At 41.1% G+C, this 19,893-nt stretch overlaps 1 protein-coding gene across 6 annotated transcripts in view; it reads left to right on the forward strand.

The window, feature by feature from the left end:
• Window positions 1–19,893, forward strand: part of nphp4 (nephronophthisis 4) — a 298,208-nt gene that overhangs the window by 166,464 nt on the left and 111,851 nt on the right. For all 6 annotated transcript variants that reach the window (XR_010013356.1, XM_062999062.1, XM_062999063.1 and 3 more), the window contains exon 12: window positions 3,942–3,997. Coding sequence is in view for 5 of the 6 variants with exons in the window: in XM_062999062.1 (XP_062855132.1) it covers window positions 3,942–3,997 (56 nt within the window). In the remaining variant the exon portion in view is untranslated. The remainder of the gene's footprint in view (window positions 1–3,941; window positions 3,998–19,893) is intronic.

The raw sequence follows: 19,893 nt of genomic DNA on the forward strand, positions 1-19,893 counted from the left end.
CTGTCTGCCTGCCTGTCTGTCTGTCTGCCTGCCTGTCTGTCTGTCTGTCTATCTATCTATCTATCTATCTATCTATCTATCTATCTATCTATCTATCTATCTATCTATCTAATCTGCCTGTCTATCTATCTATCTATCTATCTATCTATCTATCTATCTATCTATCTATCTATCTATCTATCTATCTATCTATCTATCTAGTCTGTCTGTCTGTCTGTCTGTCTGTCTGTCTGTCTGTCTATCTATCTATCTATCTATCTATCTAATCTGCCTGTCTGTCTGTCTATCTATCTAATCTGCCTGTCTGTCTGTCGATCTATCTATCTATCTATCTATCTATCTATCTATCTATCTATCTATCTATCTATCTATCTATCTAATCTGCCTGTCTGTCTGTCGATCTATCTATCTGTCTGTCTGTCTGCCTGTCTATCGATCTGTCTGCCTGCCTGTCTGTCTGTCTGCCTGCCTGTCTGTCTGTCTGTCTGTCTGTCTATCTATCTATCTATCTATCTATCTATCTATCTATCTATCTATCTATTTTTCTATATTTATATACAGTATATTATGTCTTTAATAACTAGTATTATTTCTCATTAATTAATTTATTCATTGTCTGTTTTACCACCGATTTATCTGATTCAGGTCCACTAGGGGAACATTTCACTATTTATATAGTGGCATTTTGGCAAGAGGGGGTTAAAATTGTAGCACATATTTTTCCATGAACTACATGCAGGGCAGACAAGTAAAACCTTAAACTCTTGGTGTGAGGTGAGTTGGATTTACACCTTGCTACCTTGTCCTTTATGCTCCAGTGTTATTAAAGAGCATTTTAAAACCATGCACTGTGATTATCCATCTTTCTGACAGCAACAATAACTACAAGCATAAAACCAGAGGTGATGGAATGTGCTCTGTCCATGCAAATCGTTCTAGTTTGCTGAACTAACGGCCAGATTATTAATGAAGTCTGCGTTCAGGAAGGCCTTGGAAACTCGGCAGCTGCGGCTAACACAGACGCGCTTAATCTCTCATCGAGGAAGCTGCTGAATCCACACCAGTTTTCTATTTTATCGTGGGTGTGATTGCGTGCGCTCGTCATTTTTCCAGGTTGACTGACGAGGTCGTGGGTGAAGAGAAGCGGAGACGTGATTGTGTACCACTTTGATGCTTACATCTGCTCACAACTTCCAATCGACGCTGATCAAAACTCAAACACTTGCGATAGCGTGCCGCGCCATGTGCTCGCTAATTCAACAAACCCACGATTAGCATGCGTGATTAATAATGGAGACGTAATTAAGAGTTCACAGGCAGTTCTTGAGGAAGTTAGTAATTCCATCAGTAAACAGTAGTGCTCATCAAAGCTACGCCAGTCATGTTTCTTTAATTGCGTGCAGGCGGGGATGAAAGGCTGCGTGTTGTGGTATCTCATTTCCCTGTGGATTGATCTCAGTTGTGTCTGACGTCTGGGATAGTTAATGATAACGCTTCACAGTGCTTGGGCTCTCGGTTGGTGCTCAGGTGATGCAGCGGTTAAATATGCCAGCCCACCAGTAGTGAGATCTTAAGCTCTTGAGTTCGAATCTCAGCTCCGCTATCAGCTGACCGGGTGCGTACGCAGACACGGTTGTGTCTATAACAATGACTGAACAGGGTTTGCTGCTGCAATTACAGTCTCTGTCGGCTGATTGATTGGCACTTGGACAATGAGACAGGAGATAATGAAGATTGTTTTGTGGCTCTCAGTGCACAATATGGACCCCTATATATACCCACCTCATGCAGGTAAAGGTCAGTACTGCACTTGTTGGAGTGGGCATGTGACGACTGAGACCTTCCCCAGTCAGGACTGGAAGGTCTGCAGCAGTAGAGGCAAATTGCAATGGGTTAGGTGGATACAACTAAATCCCAGCTTTGCAAAGCAGCCACTATGACCATATACAATTAAAAGGACTTTCCTCAAGGTCCCAGTAGTGGCAACTGGGCAGTGGTGGGGCTTGAAACAGCAACCTTCCGATTACTAGTCCAATACTTTACCCACTGAGCTACCACTACCTTAAAATTTAAATATGGAATCTATTCATCTGTATGTCTGTCTATCTGTCTCTCTGCCTGTCTATCATTTATCTATCTGTCTGTATATCATATATATTTCTGTCTGTATATCATATATCTTTCTGTCTGTCATCTATCTAACTGTCTGTCTGTCTGTCTATCTATTGATCTGTCTGCCTGTCTGTCTATCTATCTGTCTATCTATCAATCTGTCTGTCTGTCTATCTAACTGTCTGTATATGTCTGGCTATCATATATTTATCTGTCTGTCTATCTAACTGTTTATATGTCTGTCTATCATATATTTATCTGTCTAATGTCTGTATGTCTATCATATATATATGTCTGTCTATATGTTTGTCTGACTGTCATATATCGGTCTGTCTATCTATCTGATCTATCTTTCTATCCATCCATCCATCCATCCATCCATCCGTCCGTCTTTCTATATGTCTGTCTATCATATGTCTACCAGTCTGTCTGTTTGTCTGTCTATTTGTTTATTGATCTGTCTGTCTGTTTATCTATCTAACTGTATGTCTGTCTGTTCATATGTCTGAGTCTCTCTGTCTGTCTATATGTCTGTTAGTCTGTCTGTATTTTGATCTATCTAACTGTCTGTCTGTCTTGCATCACTCTAATAAACACATCTAACTAGTTTGGCGTCTATTTATTAAAAACAGATCTAAAAAATACATGGAGAAAGTTATATAAAATGTGATATGTTTTAAACTTTGGGAAGTGCTCTTTTTTTGTTCCAGCACAACTGCTACTGTGCACAAAGTGAGTTCTATAAAGACATGCTTTGATAAGTTTGCTGTGGAGGAACTGCACAGAGCCTTGCCTTCAACCCCAGTGAACTCTTTTAGAACACTGATCACAAGTCTTTAGAATTCTTCAGGCTTTAAAACCAAATGTCGAACAAGCTCACTGTCAGGTGTCTTCATTCTTTCAGTCATATAGCCTATTAGGTGCGGTTTCACAAAAATAAACGAGAGACCGGAATTCATAGGTCGCTGCTCATCCGTCACGCCCTGCGTCAGCGCTGCATTACCTCTCGGAATGCAAGCATGTGAGTTTGCGTGAAGCTGTTCTGCTCTTGCTGGAGTGTGAGAGCGTGAAGAATGAGAGTGAGGTGTAAATGAGAACGACGGTGTAGCGAGAATGAAGGAGTGAGAGTGTGAGAGACTGAAAGATGTGTTTACACGTGTCTAAGAGAAACAGATGGAGCGTTAGATAGAAAGATGATGCTGTTTTTACTCGACAGCACTTCTGATTGGATGCCAGAATCACTAAGCAGATGCACAAAATGGCAAATGTGCGTGGATACCACATCCAGAGCTCAGGCATTTACATAACACCCGTCCCTTTTCAGATACCTTTAATTGCCTTTAAAAGTTTCCGAGTGTTACTGTGGAAATTTGTGCCTATTTAGACATAAGAGCCTTGTTTTTTTAGTTTAGGCTTAATATTGAAGAAGGGCTGGCTAAATGTTTTATTTATTCATTCATTGTCTGGCTTACCACCGCTTTATCCTATTCAGGGCTGCAGTGGGTACAATTCACTGGGCAAAATTAAGGAAACACCTTGGACAAGTCACCAGTCCATCACAGGACACACACACACTTGGGCAATTTAGTATCTCTAATTAACCTGACTTCATATTCTTGGACTGTGGGAGGAAACTGGAGCACCCAGTGGAAACCCATGCAGACTTGAGAACATGCAAACTCCACACAGAAAGGGCCTGGACTGCTCCATCTGAGAAACAAACCCAGGACCTTCTTGCTGTGAGGTGACAGTGCTACCAACCTAGCCACTGTGTCGCCCTTTTATTTATTTATTCCTACTTATTAATACACTGTTTCCTTTTCTTACAGATGAGAGCAAGCTGGAGCTTGATGGTTCACCACAACACACCTCCCGCGGCCCCAGTGTAAGAAACTTTTTTACAATTTTACAGCTTTCTACTTTTCGTCATCTCATGCACCTATCAATCAGCTGTCTAGCTGCAGATTTTTGTCAATAAACAAAAAACAAATACTTTAAGATTGCGAATGCAGCATTGTTGACGCTGGTTTCAGTAGCATTGCACCATGAAAGCTTGGGAAAACTTCCAGGAGTCAGTCTACAGTCTGTTTCCATAAAGCTCTGTCGAGAGATCCGCTTCGTGTTTTATAGAATGTAGACGTCAAACAGCCCTGAGCTTTTAGTCTATCACAATCTATTCACACCTCTTACACAGAGCTTATCACCTGCTGCATCATATACTATTATACTGCACTACACTTTATTCACTGTACTGCACTATACCATTATAGTAGGCTCAGCTCTGCTCACTTTGTATTTTTATAAGTCATTACAACAGTTTCTGAAATCCCTCAGACTGTTTAAAGAGACAGTTTGGTGTATGTAGGTTTTTGAACCACTGAAAAAAGTCACCATGCCTATCAGTTTTCTCTTTAGTCTTAATTTTACTTCACTATGTATATACACTGATCAGCCATAACATTAAAACCACCTCTTTGTTTCTGCACTTGCTGTCCATGTTATCAGCTCAACTTACCATATAGACACACTTTGTAGTTCTACAATTACTGACTGTAGTCCATCTGTTTCTCCCCCACAGGACCACCACAGAGCAGGTATTATTTAGGTGGTGGATCATTCTCAGCACTGCAGTGACACTGACATGGTGGTGGTGTTAGTGTGTGTTGTGCTGGTATGAGTGGATCAGACACAGCAGCGCTGCTGGAGTTTTTAAATACCGTGTCCACTCACTGTCCACTCTATTAGTCACTCCTACCTAGTTGGTCCACCTTGTAGATGTAAAGTCAGAGACGATCGCTCATCTATTGCTGCTGTTTGAGTTGGTCATCTTCTAGATCTTCATCAGTGGTCACGGGGCGCTGTTGGCTGGATATTTTTGGTTGGTGGACTATTCGCAGCCCAGCAGTGACAGTGAGGTGTTTAAAAACTCCATCAGCATTGCTGTGTCTAATCCACTCATACCAGCACAACACACACTAACACACCACCACCATGTCAGTGTCACTGCAGTGCTAAGAATCATCCACCACCTAAATAATACCTACTCTGTGGTGGTCTTGTGGGGGTCCTGACCATTGAAGAACAGCATGAAAGGGGGCTAACAAAGCATGCAGAGAAACAGATGGACCACAGTCAGTAATTGTAGAACTACAAAGTGCTTCTATATGGTAAGTGAAGCTGATAAAATGGACAGTGAGTGTAGAAACAAGGAGGTGGTTTTGATGTTATGGCTGATCAGTGTATATATGTATATACATATGAGCTCTTGTTACTATGCCTATGAATAGATAATATGAAATATAATGTACAATGAGGGGAAAAACTGTCAGTACTAAACAGTATAGTAAGATTAATGAAAAATCGTAATCAATGTTGATAAGAATTGCTGAGAACAATGAATAATTTATATTTGCAGCATTTAGTAGATGCTTTTAACCAAACTAACTTATAGATATGATTTGGATACAATTCAAGCATTTCACCATTCTTTTGTTTTATTCTTATCATGCCTAACTTTTGTTCCCTGTTTTTACCATGTGGTGGAAAAACCCTTAATGAAATACCTCATTAAGTACTGTAGACTGGATTGTGAGTAGAAACGAGTTGTAATTTTGTCCCAGAGGCTCTGTGAATGTGATAACATGGGGGAAAATAAACATCCTTATATATCTTAGTGTCCTTGTAGGACAGTGGAGATTATTCCACCGCTAACAGGTTTCTCAGCTAGAACATAGGAACTGGTCTAAATCAGCTAAAACTGGGTTTTGGACATCATACAATGCAATTGATGCATTTCTTATCACGTACACTTTCAGTAACATTCTATTGTAGCAGTATTCTTGGAATATTGGAGCATAACTACTGGCCCTAACCATGCCCTAAGCATATACTACATCACTAAGTAGTAATTGATTATGTATTAATACATTCTTTTTTTTACAACCACAAAGTATTTTTATGTGGAATGTTCCCGACTTCATTATTATTAAATATACTCACTATTATCACTGTATTTATGGGTTGTATAAGTTGTCACTATACATACTCGTACATCTCTTACATACATAGGTCTTTATCAACCCATTGTTTATTTTTTTATTATTTCTTTTAGACACAGATATTCTTTTTTGATTATTCATTTATTTTTGTGCCATTATTTGTCATTATTTTTTTCCCCTTACACTCCTCTTTTTATTCACTTCATTCTTATTTGTAACGCGGCTTACGTTGCTGTTGTTTTCTTCTGAGTTGTCGTTTTTGGCCAGCAGAGGGGGCAAGAAGGCACAGATGATTGTGTGGGTTCCTTTAATTGACAGTCACCTGTGTCTCATCAGTAGGTGGGAGGTTTTTTATTTATTATTTTTTTTAAATATATATCATGGTTTCTCCCTGTCAGACTTGTCAGCTCCTTTGTTGGCAAACCTGTATTCTCTGTAAAACCGTCATGCCTGGCCTGTTTCAGTCTGGTTTGCAGCATACTGGCATTGCGGCAGTTCAGGCTTGTCATGTTTGCTCTGGATGAGTGAGTCGCCCCAGGTGCAATTTCATGATCCCTTTTTCGAAATGGTCCCCACATACCTGGGCTGGGTGTGGGTTTGCAGCTTATGCTTGTGTTTAGGTTTCTCTATCTTTCTTTTTTTTGTCTTCCAAGAATTGAGTTGTCGCAGATAGTCGGAGCATCTTGTCATATTGTGACGATCAGTTCTCAGTTCTGCACTATCCACTTTCTTCATTGAGGGGCTGCAAATGTTTTCGTCTTTCACTTGTTATTCACTTTATATTATTCTGTACCACGCTCACGCTTCGACAAATCATTTTCCTCTCTAATCTCTATTAAATTAATCAATATTTTGTCATAATTTTTACTGCACTCTCCTCATCATTATAAATCTCAACCTGATATTCCCATCATTATTCTTGTCTTTACTCATCATGCTCACGGATCTTTGGCTTGCTAAATAGACTGTGGCTTTGAGCTGAGAGCAGAATAAAATACGCTTGTTGAATGGGAGTGTTTGGCCACAAACCGAAGAAATGCACGTGAGAGTTAATGACTAGATCCATATGTTGCACCTATGGTGATTCCAGATCAATCCACTTAGTGTGCTAATCACCTAGTCCATTCTGAGCAGACTGAGGATTGATTTATTTATCTCTTTCTGTCACACTCTGCTGTATAGACAATTCTAACAAACTCTGGTTTGACTGTGGTGCATAATTTTACTACATTCAACATTTTAAATGAACGATGAATCAAAAGAAATGATTAAATAAACTGTGTGATGTGACAGGCAATTCAAATAGGCTAATACCTCCTAATATCGGACAGTCTGTGATAAGCATTTTAAGCTTTTTAGATCTAAGCGTGTGTGATATGAAGTGATACGGGATAATTCTTAATGCCTAATTTAATGCAATGCCTCATTCAGTAAAATCTCTCTCTCTCTCTCTCTCTCTCTCTCTCTCTCTCTCTCTCTCTCTCTCTCTCACTCTCTCCCTCCCTCCCTCTCTTTATTTCTTTCTTTTGCACTCTCACTGAGCTAAATCCCACAAATAGTTAGATTTACAGTGTATCACAAAAGTGAGTACACCCCTCACATTTCTGCAAATATTTTATTATATCTTTTCATGGGACAACACTATAGAACTAAAACTTGGAAATAACTTAGAGTAGTCAGTGTACAACTTGTATAGCAGTGTAGATTTACTGTCTTCTGAAAATAACTCAACACACAGCCATTAATGTCTAAATAGCTGGCAACATAAGTGAGTACACCCCACAGTGAACATGTCCAAATTGTGCCCAAAGTGTCAATATTTTGTGTGACCACCATTATTATCCAGCACTGCCTTAACCCTCCTGGGCATGGAATTCACCAGAGCTGCACAGGTTGCTACTGGAATCCTCTTCCACTCCTCCATGATGACATCACGGAGCTGGTGGATGTTAGACACCTTGAACTCCTCCACCTTCCACTTGAGGATGCGCCACAGGTGCTCAATTGGGTTTAGTCCATCACCTTTACCTTCAGCTTCCTCAGCAAGGCAGTTGTCATCTTGGAGGTTGTGTTTGGGGTCGTTATCCTGTTGGAAAACTGCCATGAGGCCCAGTTTTCGAAGGGAGGGGATCATGCTCTGTTTCAGAATGTCACAGTACATGTTGGAATTCATGTTTCCCTCAATGAACTGCAGCTCCCCAGTGCCAGCAACACTCATGCAGCCCAAGACCATGATGCTACCACCACCATGCTTGACTGTAGGCAAGATACAGTTGTCTTGGTACTTCTCACCAGGGCGCCGCCACACATGCTGGACACCATCTGAGCCAAACAAGTTTATCTTGGTCTCGTCACACCACAGGGCATTCCAGTAATCCATGTTCTTGGACTGCTTGTCTTCAGCAAACTGTTTGCGGGCTTTCTTGTGCGTCAGCTTCCTTCTGGGATGACGACCATGCAGACCGAGTTGATGCAGTGTGCGGCGTATGGTCTGAGCACTGACAGGCTGACCTCCCACGTCTTCAACCTCTGCAGCAATGCTGGCAGCACTCATGTGTCTATTTTTTAAAGCCAACCTCTGGATATGACGCCGAACACGTGGACTCAACTTCTTTTGGTCGACCCTGGCGAAGCCTGTTCCGAGTGGAACCTGTCCTGGAAAACCGCTGTATGACCTTGGCCACCATGCTGTAGCTCAGTTTCAGGGTGTTAGCAATCTTCTTATAGCCCAGGCCATCTTTGTGGAGAGCAACAATTCTATTTCTCACATCCTCAGAGAGTTCTTTGCCATGAGGTGCCATGTTGAATATCCAGTGGCCAGTATGAGAGAATTGTACCCAAAACACCAAATTTAACAGCCCTGCTCCCCATTTACACCTGGGACCTTGACACATGACACCAGGGAGGGACAACGACACATTTGGGCACAATTTGGACATGTTCACTGTGGGGTGTACTCACTTATGTTGCCAGCTATTTAGACATTAATGGCTGTGTGTTGAGTTATTTTCAGAAGACAGTAAATCTACACTGCTATACAAGCTGTACACTGACTACTCTAACTTATATCCAAGTTTCATGTCTATAGTGTTGTTCCATGAAAAGATATAATGAAATATTTGCAGAAATGTGAGGGGTGTACTCACTTTTGTGATACACTGTATATTTACAGAACTTAGCAGACACTTTTTCCTCCAAAGTAATGCACAACTGATGATAATGCTAGCAATTGAGGGTTAAGGGCCTTGTTTAGGGGCCCCAAGAGTGGTAACTTGGCTCTAGTGGGACTTTTTCTCACTAGTCCGGTACTTTAACAGCCGAGCTAGCACACAAGTGAAGGAGAATGTGCAAGCATGTATGTTCACGGTTGCTGTGCTTTCCTGTGCAGTTTTGCTTGTGCCACACTAAACAGTTTTTTTTCTTTACACCGTGCCTTTGCCATGTAACCCCCCCGGCCCCCCCACATTGTGCCTGTACCTTGTGTTTTTTTTTCTCGACACAGTGCCTGTACCACGCTGATCTTATTGTTTCTTTGTGTGATCTTGTGTGATTCTTCACTGTGCCTGTGCCATGCTGAACTAAACTAATGTTTCCTTACACTATGCCTGTGCCATGCTAAACTAAACTGATGTTTCTTCACACTGTGCCTGTGCCACGCTTAACCAAACTAATGCTTCCTTACATTCTACCTGTGCCATGCTGAACTGAACTAATGTTTCCTTATACTGTGCCTGTGCCATACTAATATAATCTAATGTTTCCTTATACTGTGCCTGTGCCATACTAATATAATCTAATGTTTCCTTATACTGTGCCTGTGCCATACTAATATAATCTAATGTTTCCTTATACTGTGCCTGTGTTATACTAATATAATCTAATGTTTCCTTATACTGTGCCTGTGTTATACTAATATAATCTAATGTTTCCTTATACTGTGCCTGTGCCATACTAATATAATATAATGTTTCCTTATACTGTGCCTGTGCCATACTAATATAATCTAATGTTTCCTTATACTGCGCCTGTGCCATACTAATATAATCTAATGTTTCCTTATACTGTGCCTTGCCATGCTAAACTAAACTGTTTCCTTACACTGTGCCTGTGCCATGCTGAACTAAACTAATGTTTCCTTACACTGTGCCTGTGCCATGCTAAGCTTATATCTTTTTAGTCTGTGTTTGTACCATACTAAACTAATAATTTTTCACACCGTTCCTGTGCCATTCTAATCTTACGGCTTTCTACTCTGTGATTGTTCCATTCAGTCTGAGCTCACTAAATGTTTCGTCAGTGTCAGTGCCATGCTAATCTCATCAGTCTGTAATCTGTGCCCGTGCCATGCTGTACTAACCACCATGTGCCTGTGCAATGCTAAACCCTTTAGTCTTTGCTCTGCAGGCTGACATCTCTGTGCCATGTTGTTAATTTAACGAATGTTTCCACACACTGTACTTGTGCCTTGAAAATCTCATCATTTAGTATGTTCCTGTACTATGTTAAACGGATGGTTCTTCTCTTTGAGACTGTGTCATGTTAAACAATTCTTGTTGTTCCACATCTGTTTCCTACCTCAATGGCTTTACAAATTTTGTTGTAGTACTGCTCCTTGTCCTTCCTTGTGGGTCTTTATCATTCTTGAGTTAACCTCTCTTCTCTTTTTTTGCAATTTCAACTCTATTACCGGTGATGAAGTTTGATGTCTTTCTCCTTTTAATTCTTCCCAGGTTTTACTTGGACTCTTCTTTGATGACCTCTTTGTGTTCTATCCATAGCTCCTCGGGTTCTTTTTCAATTTTAAAATCAGTTTAAAATCAGTTTCTGATGTTTTCCATGAAGACAGGTGGTATGCTTAATAGGTAATAGTTTGGAAGCCTGATGCTTGCACATTAGAAGTTGGTGGTCTATTCCAGCTCCAGGCCAGGTTATTAAAATTTAGCTCGTTTATCTCTTGGTGCAAAGCTTGTAATTGCTTTTGGTTTCTGTGAGTTCTGTTGTTTTGGTTGCTTGACGAATGTACTAGTTATGACAAAGCCATTGTATTCGCAAAAGTTATTTATTCATTTTCAGCTTAATTCTCGTTTCCAAGGCCGTGTCGTCCAACTACATTTCTGATTTCCGACTTTGGTATTTCAGTCTCCAGTAATCAGCAGGACGTCTTGATTTAAACGTCTTTGGATGATTTTAGTTTGAACTTCATCATAAATCTTTTTGATTTTTTTCTTTGCTGGCATCTGTTATTGGGCCATAAAACTGGATCACTGTAAGGTTGAATGCTTGTGTATAAAATCACATTGACATCAATCGATCATTCACAGTGTTGTATCCCATAATGATCATCTTTATATCCTTACCGAGGATGAAAGCCACTCCATTTCTTTTCCGTTGTTCATGACCTGAGTAGTAGACAGTAAGTTCCCAACCTCAACCTTTTTAGTTTACTAATCCCAAGGATGATGTGTAGACATCTCCTATTACATCTTACATCTTCATGATCTCCAGCTTGCCATGTTTTATACTTTAAACAGTTGAAATTTTGATTGCGATTTTTTTCCCCCCAGCTTTATATTTTTTCTTGCTTGTCAGGTGTTCAGAAGGCTTTAGAAGGCTGGCACTGTAATACACAGAAGCTGTACTCAAAGAAATCCTCAGGTCTAACTAAGTAAAAAGTTGAGTGCCTTCCAATCTGAGGGCTCCATCTTTTGGCTCTATACCTACATTCTGTGGTTCCTGTTGATTTGGGGTTCTTGGTGGACCTTTTTGCCTTGAGAAACCCTGACAGGAGATAAAACTCCAGACAGTATAAACTGATCAGCCATAACATTAAAACCACCTCCTTGTTTCTACACTCACTGTCCATTTCATCAGCTCCACCTACCATATAGAAGCACTTTGTAGTTCTACAATTACTGACTGTAGTCCATCTGTTTCTCTGCATGCTTTGTTAGCCCCCTTTCATGCTGTTCTTCGTTTGTCAGGACTCTCCCCGGACCACTACAGAGTAGGTATTATTTAGGTGGTGGATCATTCTCAGCACTGACATGGTGGTGGTGTGTTAGTGTGTGTTGTGCTGGATAAGACACAGCAGCGCTGTTGGAGTTTTTAAACAGCTCACCGTCCCTGCTGGACAGAGAATAGTCCACCAACCAAAAATATATCCAGCCAACAGCGCCCCGTTGGCAGCGTCCTGTGACCACTGATGGTGTAGAAGATGACCAACTCAAACAGCAGCAATATATGAGCGATCGTCTCTGACTTTACATCTACAAGGTGGACCAACTAGGTAGGAGTGTCTAATCGAGTGGACAGTGAGTAGACACGGTATTTAAAAACTCAAGCAGCGCTGCTGTGTCTGATCCACTCATACCAGCACAACACACACTAACACCACCACCACCATGTCAGTGTCACTGCAGTGCTGAGAATGATCCACCATCTAAATAATACCAGCTCTGTAGTGGTCCTGTGGGGGTCCTGACCATTGAAGAACAGCATGAAAGTGGGCTAACAAAGCATGCAGAGAAACAGATGGACTACAGTCAGTAAAAGTGGAGTCAAGTGAAGCTGATAACATGGACAGTGTGTGTAGAAACAAGGAGGTGGTTTTAATGTTATGGCTGATCATATATGTAGATCATATAGATTTTTCTGAATACTTATGAGACTTTGACAGGATCTGTGTTCTATGGTCAGATGAAATTGAGCTGTTTTGGCAACAAGCTTTTAGGTAATTTGGCATAAAAGACTACACTGAAATATACTTTTCAGGGTCTGTGATGATGTGGGCTGTTTTTCCTCCAAAGGCACTGATATTATCATGGCACTCCATGAAATCAGTTTAAATTAAGATCTGTCTGCCAGGAAGATAAAATTGGGTCACCATTAGACCTTCCAGTAGGAAAATGATCCGTAATTCGGATTCCCAAATTAACACAAAAATGCTTTACTGAACTCAAAATCAAGCTTCTGCTATGGTCATTGTGGTCTCTTGATCTAAACCCTGTAGAAAACACTAGAGAGGACCTGGAACACTGGACATTGGATTTGGATTTTCGGCATTTTGCAGACGCTTTCATCCTAAGCGACCTACAGTACTGTGACCGTATACTGTCTAAGCAATCAAGGGTTAAGGGCCTTGCTCAAAGGGCCCAACAGTGGCAGCCTGGCAGTTGTGGGGCTTGAACCAGCGACCTTTCGATTACTGGTCCAGTAATAACCACTCGGATACAACTGCCCTGTGGAACACTGGATGATCAGGAAAGATTCTGTCTATAGGAACTGTATTAAACTTCTTGCTCTGTACTCACCATCCTTAAAAGATGATACAGAAGAAGATTAAGTTATCTTTTATTAGTGAAGGGAGGTTTTAATAATATATAAATAATATTTGTGTATTTACCCCTGGATTAAATATACTCTGGCTTTTTGTTAGTGGTGTTTAATGCAGATTCTCTATATTTTATCAGTCTGCTTCATCACTATCAATTTTATGAGGGTATAAAACTCTTTAAATTGCATGCTGGTACTTTCCATAATCTTGCTGAGCTGTCAAGAAAATGTATGAATGCAGGTGTGCATTAAAACTTTGAAGGTGAGCCCGTGTTTTTCGGGGGAGCAGAGGGTTGTTTTGTGACTTTGAGGCTATGGGAGCACTGCTCATTCATTTGGCTGGATGGAACATTGTCTTCAGTCTTCTCTGTCTGTAGTAAATCTTGCCTGGTCCAGGAACAGAAGAAAACAGATGTCTGCAAACCCTTGAAGGAGTTACAGTAACACGTCTCGGTGCAAACAGCACAGACTGGCAAGACTGATTCGGTCTGCATTGATTCTGGCAGGGAGCTAATTTCACAAGGCTTAATATGTGACCATGTGGTGGAATTAACTGTTTTCTCCACAGCTCCGACTGCTTTACTGACTCGGAGTATGTGTGCGCATGCAAGGTGTCTGTGGTTGGCATGAAAGCTGTCTAGGTGGCATCATGGAACTCCTGATTAATGGGTTTCTCTTTCTTCCTCTTTCAGTCTCTATCTCATTCGCCCACAGATTCATAATTACACTGGCGTCAATATAGACATTTCGAAGCGCTATCCATCCACAACCGGGGGAGCGCAGATCGTCCCTTCTCTCATCACTGTGAAGGCAGCCTGATAATGAGCTCCCACGCTTACTCATTATCAGTCGAAAGAAATGAAACACGACCGGCTCAGACATTTTACCGCTAGTCTCCTGTATTGTCTTTTTTACACGTTATAATAGGCTTATAATAGTGTCCTTCAGCCACTGTGCAAAAATTTAATCTGATTTCAGATGCTTAGCTACAGCTGTTCAATAACTGCAGGTTTCTTTTTTTTACCTTCCTGCTTTCTTTTTTTTTTTCCTCTGTCCTTACCTTTTTTTAATGCTTAGAATTAGGGTTCACGGTAACATACACTGCTTGGCCAAAAAAAAGGTCACCACCTGGATTAAGCAAATAGGTAAGAGCCTCCCATTGGATAATTACTGCATGAGAGATTATGTTTCAGCTGGCAACAAGTTATTTAACCCTAACTAATGCAGTGAGTAGCTTCTCATTTGTTAAACATCCACGTCGAAAGACACATCCTGTGGTCATGGAAAAGATGTTAATCTGTTTCAGAAGGGTCAAATTATTGGCATCGTCAAGCAGAGAAAACATCTAAGGAGATTGCTGAAACTACTAAAATCAGGTTAAGAACTGTCCAACGCATTATTAAAAAGTGGAAGGACAGTGGGGAAACATCAGCTTCGAGGAAGGAATGTGGTCGGAAAAAAATCTTGAATGATCGTGATCGGCGATCACTTAAACGTTTGGTGAAATCAGATGGTAGAAAAACTACAGTAGAACTCAGGGAAATGTTTAATAGTGAAAGTAAGAGCATTTCCACACGCACAATGCGAAGGGAACTCAGGGGATTGGGACTAAACAGCTGTGTAGCCTTAAGAAAACCACTTGTCAGTTAGGCTAACCGGCAAAAACGGCTTCAATTTGCTAGGAAGCATAAAGATTGGACTCTGGAGCAATGGAAGAAGGTCATGTGGTCTGATGAGTCCAGATTTACCCTGTTCCAGAGTGATGGGCGCATCAGGGTAAGAAGAGCGGCGGCTGAAGTGATGCACCGATCATGCCTAGTGCGTACCGTACAAGCCTGTGGGGGCAGTACTATGATCTGGGGTTGCTGCAGTTGGTCAGGTCTAGGTTCAGCAACGTTATGTGCCCAAAGAATGAGTTCATCTGACTACCTGAATATACTGAACGACCAGGTTATTCCATCAATGTATTGTTTCTTCTCTGATGGCACGGGCATATTCCAAGATGACAATGCCAGGATTCATCGGGCTCAAATTGTGAAAGAGTGGTTCAGGGAGCACGAGACATCATTTTCACACATGGATTGGCCACCACAGAGTCCAGACCTGAACCCCATTGAGAATGTTTGGGATGTGCTGGAGAAGACTTTGCGCAGTGGTTTAAATCTCCCATCATCAATACAAGATCTTGGGGGAAAATTAATGCAACTCTGGACAGAAATAAATGTTGTGACGTTGCAGAAGCTTGTGGAAACGCTGCCACAGCGAATGCGTGCCGTAATCAAAGCTAAAGGCGGTCCAACCAAATATTAGAGTGTGTGACCTTTTTTTGGCCAGGCAGTGTATTTTCATAGTATCACTTTTTTCATCTTTCATAAAACATTGAGAAAATTTATTTTAGTAGCACAGATGACCAGATTTTCCATATGTTTCCTTCTTCATCATTGGAATGTAATTAATTACATTTATAGAGCAAAGTGCTCAGGTGGTGCTCTTGCCTAGTACACGATTCCACCACACTTAGATCCAGTCTCACCAGTGCTATCAGCTGGGTGTCTACACAGACAGGGATGAGGGTGTATGATCGAATCTCTTCAATGGTTTGGCGCCCAGTCCAGGATGAATCCACACTAGGGGTGTGTTTGAAAACCTAGTAAGCTGCCTTGCTCTCTTACTGCCCACTTAGGCAGCTGTCTAACTAGAAAGGATTCTAATAAGTCATTGACTTATAAGTCAGGTTATTCAAACGCACTACTTAGACAGCGATTCCATCAGTTTTCGCTTATTCAAGACATGGCACAACATGCTAGCATGTCAACTAACATCTCCCTCCGTGTACAGAAAACGATTAAATTAGCTGACAAGCCCAAATTTGCAGATAAATGACACTTGTGCATGCTTATACAAATGAAAAATTAATAATAATTTATTCACGTTTGAAAATAACTCGTTTCTTTGCACCATCCGCCATATTTTTTTATAAGTTGTGCCGCACTGAATGCTGGGATTGCCTTCACCATTAAGGCAGCATTGAATGCTCCCTCATTATTTTGTCAAAATACCGTTCAGATTTAAGTTGACTTACTACACATCATTTTAAGGCATCTAGGAATTCGAACAGCCTACTTCTCAGGAGCGCATGTAGGATGGTGTAAAATGCTATGTAGAGAGCTCACTAGGTTTTCGAACACACCCTAGGAGTTTGCATTGACTAGATTGAACTAGAACATTTTAATCTATGGTTATAAAGCCTACAATCTTAATCCTGTATACCATTTTAGGATTTAGTAGTGCTTATAAGGAGTAACAGAAGTCCAGCATTGGCTGAAGGAATTACCTGGGCTACACTGCTTTAGTAGATTAGCAAGATATGAGGTCTGTCCTTGTTGCCCACTGCCTATCTAGGAAGCTGCCCAAGTAGAGAGAATTGTAATAAGACATCATACTTATGATGGCAGATTATTTAGACACACTACTTTGACAGTGATTTTGTTGTTACAGTTTTAGCTTACTAAGCTTGCACAGTTAGCCTCAGGCAATTTAAACCAATGGACTGAGGGGACACAACCCGCTAGCATGACAGCTAACATCTCCCTCCATCTTCTGAAAATGGCTAAATTATCACTGACAAGCCCACATTTGCAAGTAAATTCCACTTGTGCACTTTTATACAAATTACATTTGAAAATAACTCTGTTTGTTGCTTCATATTCACATTTCATATTTGAAATGTTTTGTGAGAAATGTGGTGCACTGAATGCTGGGATTGCCTTCATCACTACGGTGGCATTGGATGCTCCCTCATTTAATGAGATTATCGCTCACAGTAAGGGATCTCAGTGGGCAGCATTTTAAGGTATCTAAGAATTTAGACTGTCTATGTAAAATGCTGTTAATGTAGAGCGCTCACTGGGTTTTCAGACAGACTTATGGTTTTAATGGTCGTGGTTTATGATTTATTATTATTTTTCTCCCCTTAGTCTTCTACTTATTTGTATGTGGAAATGAAAGTGAGCCTACATTTTGTTGTATCAGTTTAAAAGAACAAAATCTGAATTTATGTTGTTTTGTATTCTTTAGAAGAGTTTATGAATATCCATCTCAATTAGTTCAGAACAAAGTTCAAAATATAAGAACGTAATGGCAGTGCCTGCATCAGACTGGTCTACTGCCTGGAAAAAGACCAGACTAAATAAGGGGATGGGGTCTTCGACACTGTGTTAGGACCCTGGTTAGTAGCCCGAGGCACCTGTACAGAAGTGGAGAAACGCGGTGATCAGAGGGTCACTCTCCATGTGGGAGACTGGCCTCATGTGCGAATCCATTGATGTATGGGCGAATATTAAGGGTTGCCGAAGGGAGCGTGCCAGGCAAATATACCCTCTTCAGACTTGACAGGGTTCCTTAGCAGCAGAAGAGCAATTGGCTACACCAAATTGGGAGAAAAAGTGAGAAATGCATAAATTAAAGGATAAAGATAAGGTGTTTGTGTTTATTACCATCATGATGATGCTGTTATTCTCTACGTTCTACATAGCTGTGTTTGGTAGCACGGTAGACTGAATAAAAAATACATAGAGAATGCATGTATTGTCTCGACCTGCTGTAATTTTCTTTGTTAGAGTAGGAAGTGTGCTGGAAAACTGCAGATATTGACTGCTCAACTTTTAGTTCTCGTACTTTGTGCTGGCAGCCTCTCAACAGTTCAGATGTCAGCTGACTTGTCTCCTTCTTTTTTTTATTTATTTTTTCTGCTCTCTCTCTCCTCGCGTTCTCTTTTGTTTACTGTTTCTATTGTTTTGAGTGGCCAGAGAATGTTTGTTCTGCCATAGTACTGTGTTATTGTCTGATTACTAAACTGCCATCTAAAAATATCTCTGTTATGACTTCTGACCTTCAAGCCTTCTAGAACAGGGGGTTTCAACCTTTTTGAACATGCGCCGCCTTCCGTGGGCCGACCTTGAACTTGCAACCCCCCCACCCCCAATACGGCCCCATCAACTTAGCTAAAATAATATAAACAATATAATTGTTGGCTGCTCAGGTGGCGCAGCGGTAAAAACACACGCTGGAGCCAGAGCTGGGATCTCGAATACATCGTATCGAATCTCAGCTCTGCCTGCCGGCTAAGGCTGAGCGGCCACATGAACAACGATTGGCCTGTTGTTCAGATATGGGCGGGACTAAGCCGGATAAGGTCTCTCTCCCATGACTGGTGCAATTACGACCTCTGCTGGCTGATTGATGGTGCCTGCACAGATATGAGAAAAGAGTGCTCTCAGGGTGTGTCTCTCCGTACACAACAATGAGCTGCACTGCACTCGTCAAAGTGTAGGTGATAAGATGCATACGGCATGCTGCCTACGTGTCGGAGGGGGGCGTGGGTTAGCTTCGTTCTCCTCAATCAGAGCAGGGATCGGCATTGGTGGAGAGGAAGCATGACGCAATCGGGCAATTGGACGTGCTAAAAGGGAGGGGGGAAAAAAACAATATAATTGTAGAAATATTTGGTCTAATGTCAGTTACAGCTAGTCATAAATAGTAAGCGAGGCAAAAGTACATAATTTGCTTCAGGGGAGCTAACTTTTAGCTCCACGGGCAGAACGACTCTTACCTGGCTACCGCTCTGTGGTAATACCTAGTTTAATTAAGCCTCAGACCTGTAACGAAAGCGAGTCGCACAAGGTGTTCTGTCGAAGCTGGTGTTTATTTGAAAGTGCAGCATTCATTAATTAACAGTAAAAACGGAGAGATGACTGAGGAGAGAAACTCAGAATGTGCACAAGCTTTGCTTCATACGAATCGACTCCTGAATCACTTATAGCGATATTGTGAACAGAGCATCTCCCACTATACACCTCTCTTATAGACACTCACACACACCCATGTCCTATAACAGCAGTCATTGCTTTTGTCGCTGATTTATCTTCACTGTTCACTCTATTTTTAAGTTTAACGGTCCTATTTTCAGACTAAACTGGATAACATTAAACATGCATGTGTGTGTGTGTGGTCAGCGGGACTAATCAAATATGTCTCCTGTTGGTGAAAGATAAATTGCTTTAGTTTTAGAAGTAAAAAAATGTCACGCCCTCCTGGGCAGGTTCTCTAGAAGGTGCTGTAGAAGATGTTCTTAAACAAAGCTGGTATAGATCACAGCAATCGTGGCATTACCAGAACTTAAGAATTTTAGCTGAATATTTAATTTAAAATATGAAAAGGGCAGCACAGGCTTTTACTTGTATCTAAAATGCACATACACATCCAGCAGAACGTCCTCCTAATGTTTTGAAGTACTATTTTGACGTGGCATTTAGTGAGACAGTGTTGATCATGTAGCACCTCTATCTCCAGTCTCTAAATAAACACAGACAGCATGGAGACAGACTGCTTTCATCATTTTGTAAACACCCTCGTTTTAGTGGGATTGTTTGATCTTTGTTTTGTCTGGTTT

The sequence above is a fragment of the Trichomycterus rosablanca genome, chromosome 7 (assembly GCF_030014385.1).
Source record: "Trichomycterus rosablanca isolate fTriRos1 chromosome 7, fTriRos1.hap1, whole genome shotgun sequence".
NCBI lineage: Eukaryota > Metazoa > Chordata > Actinopteri > Siluriformes > Trichomycteridae > Trichomycterus > Trichomycterus rosablanca.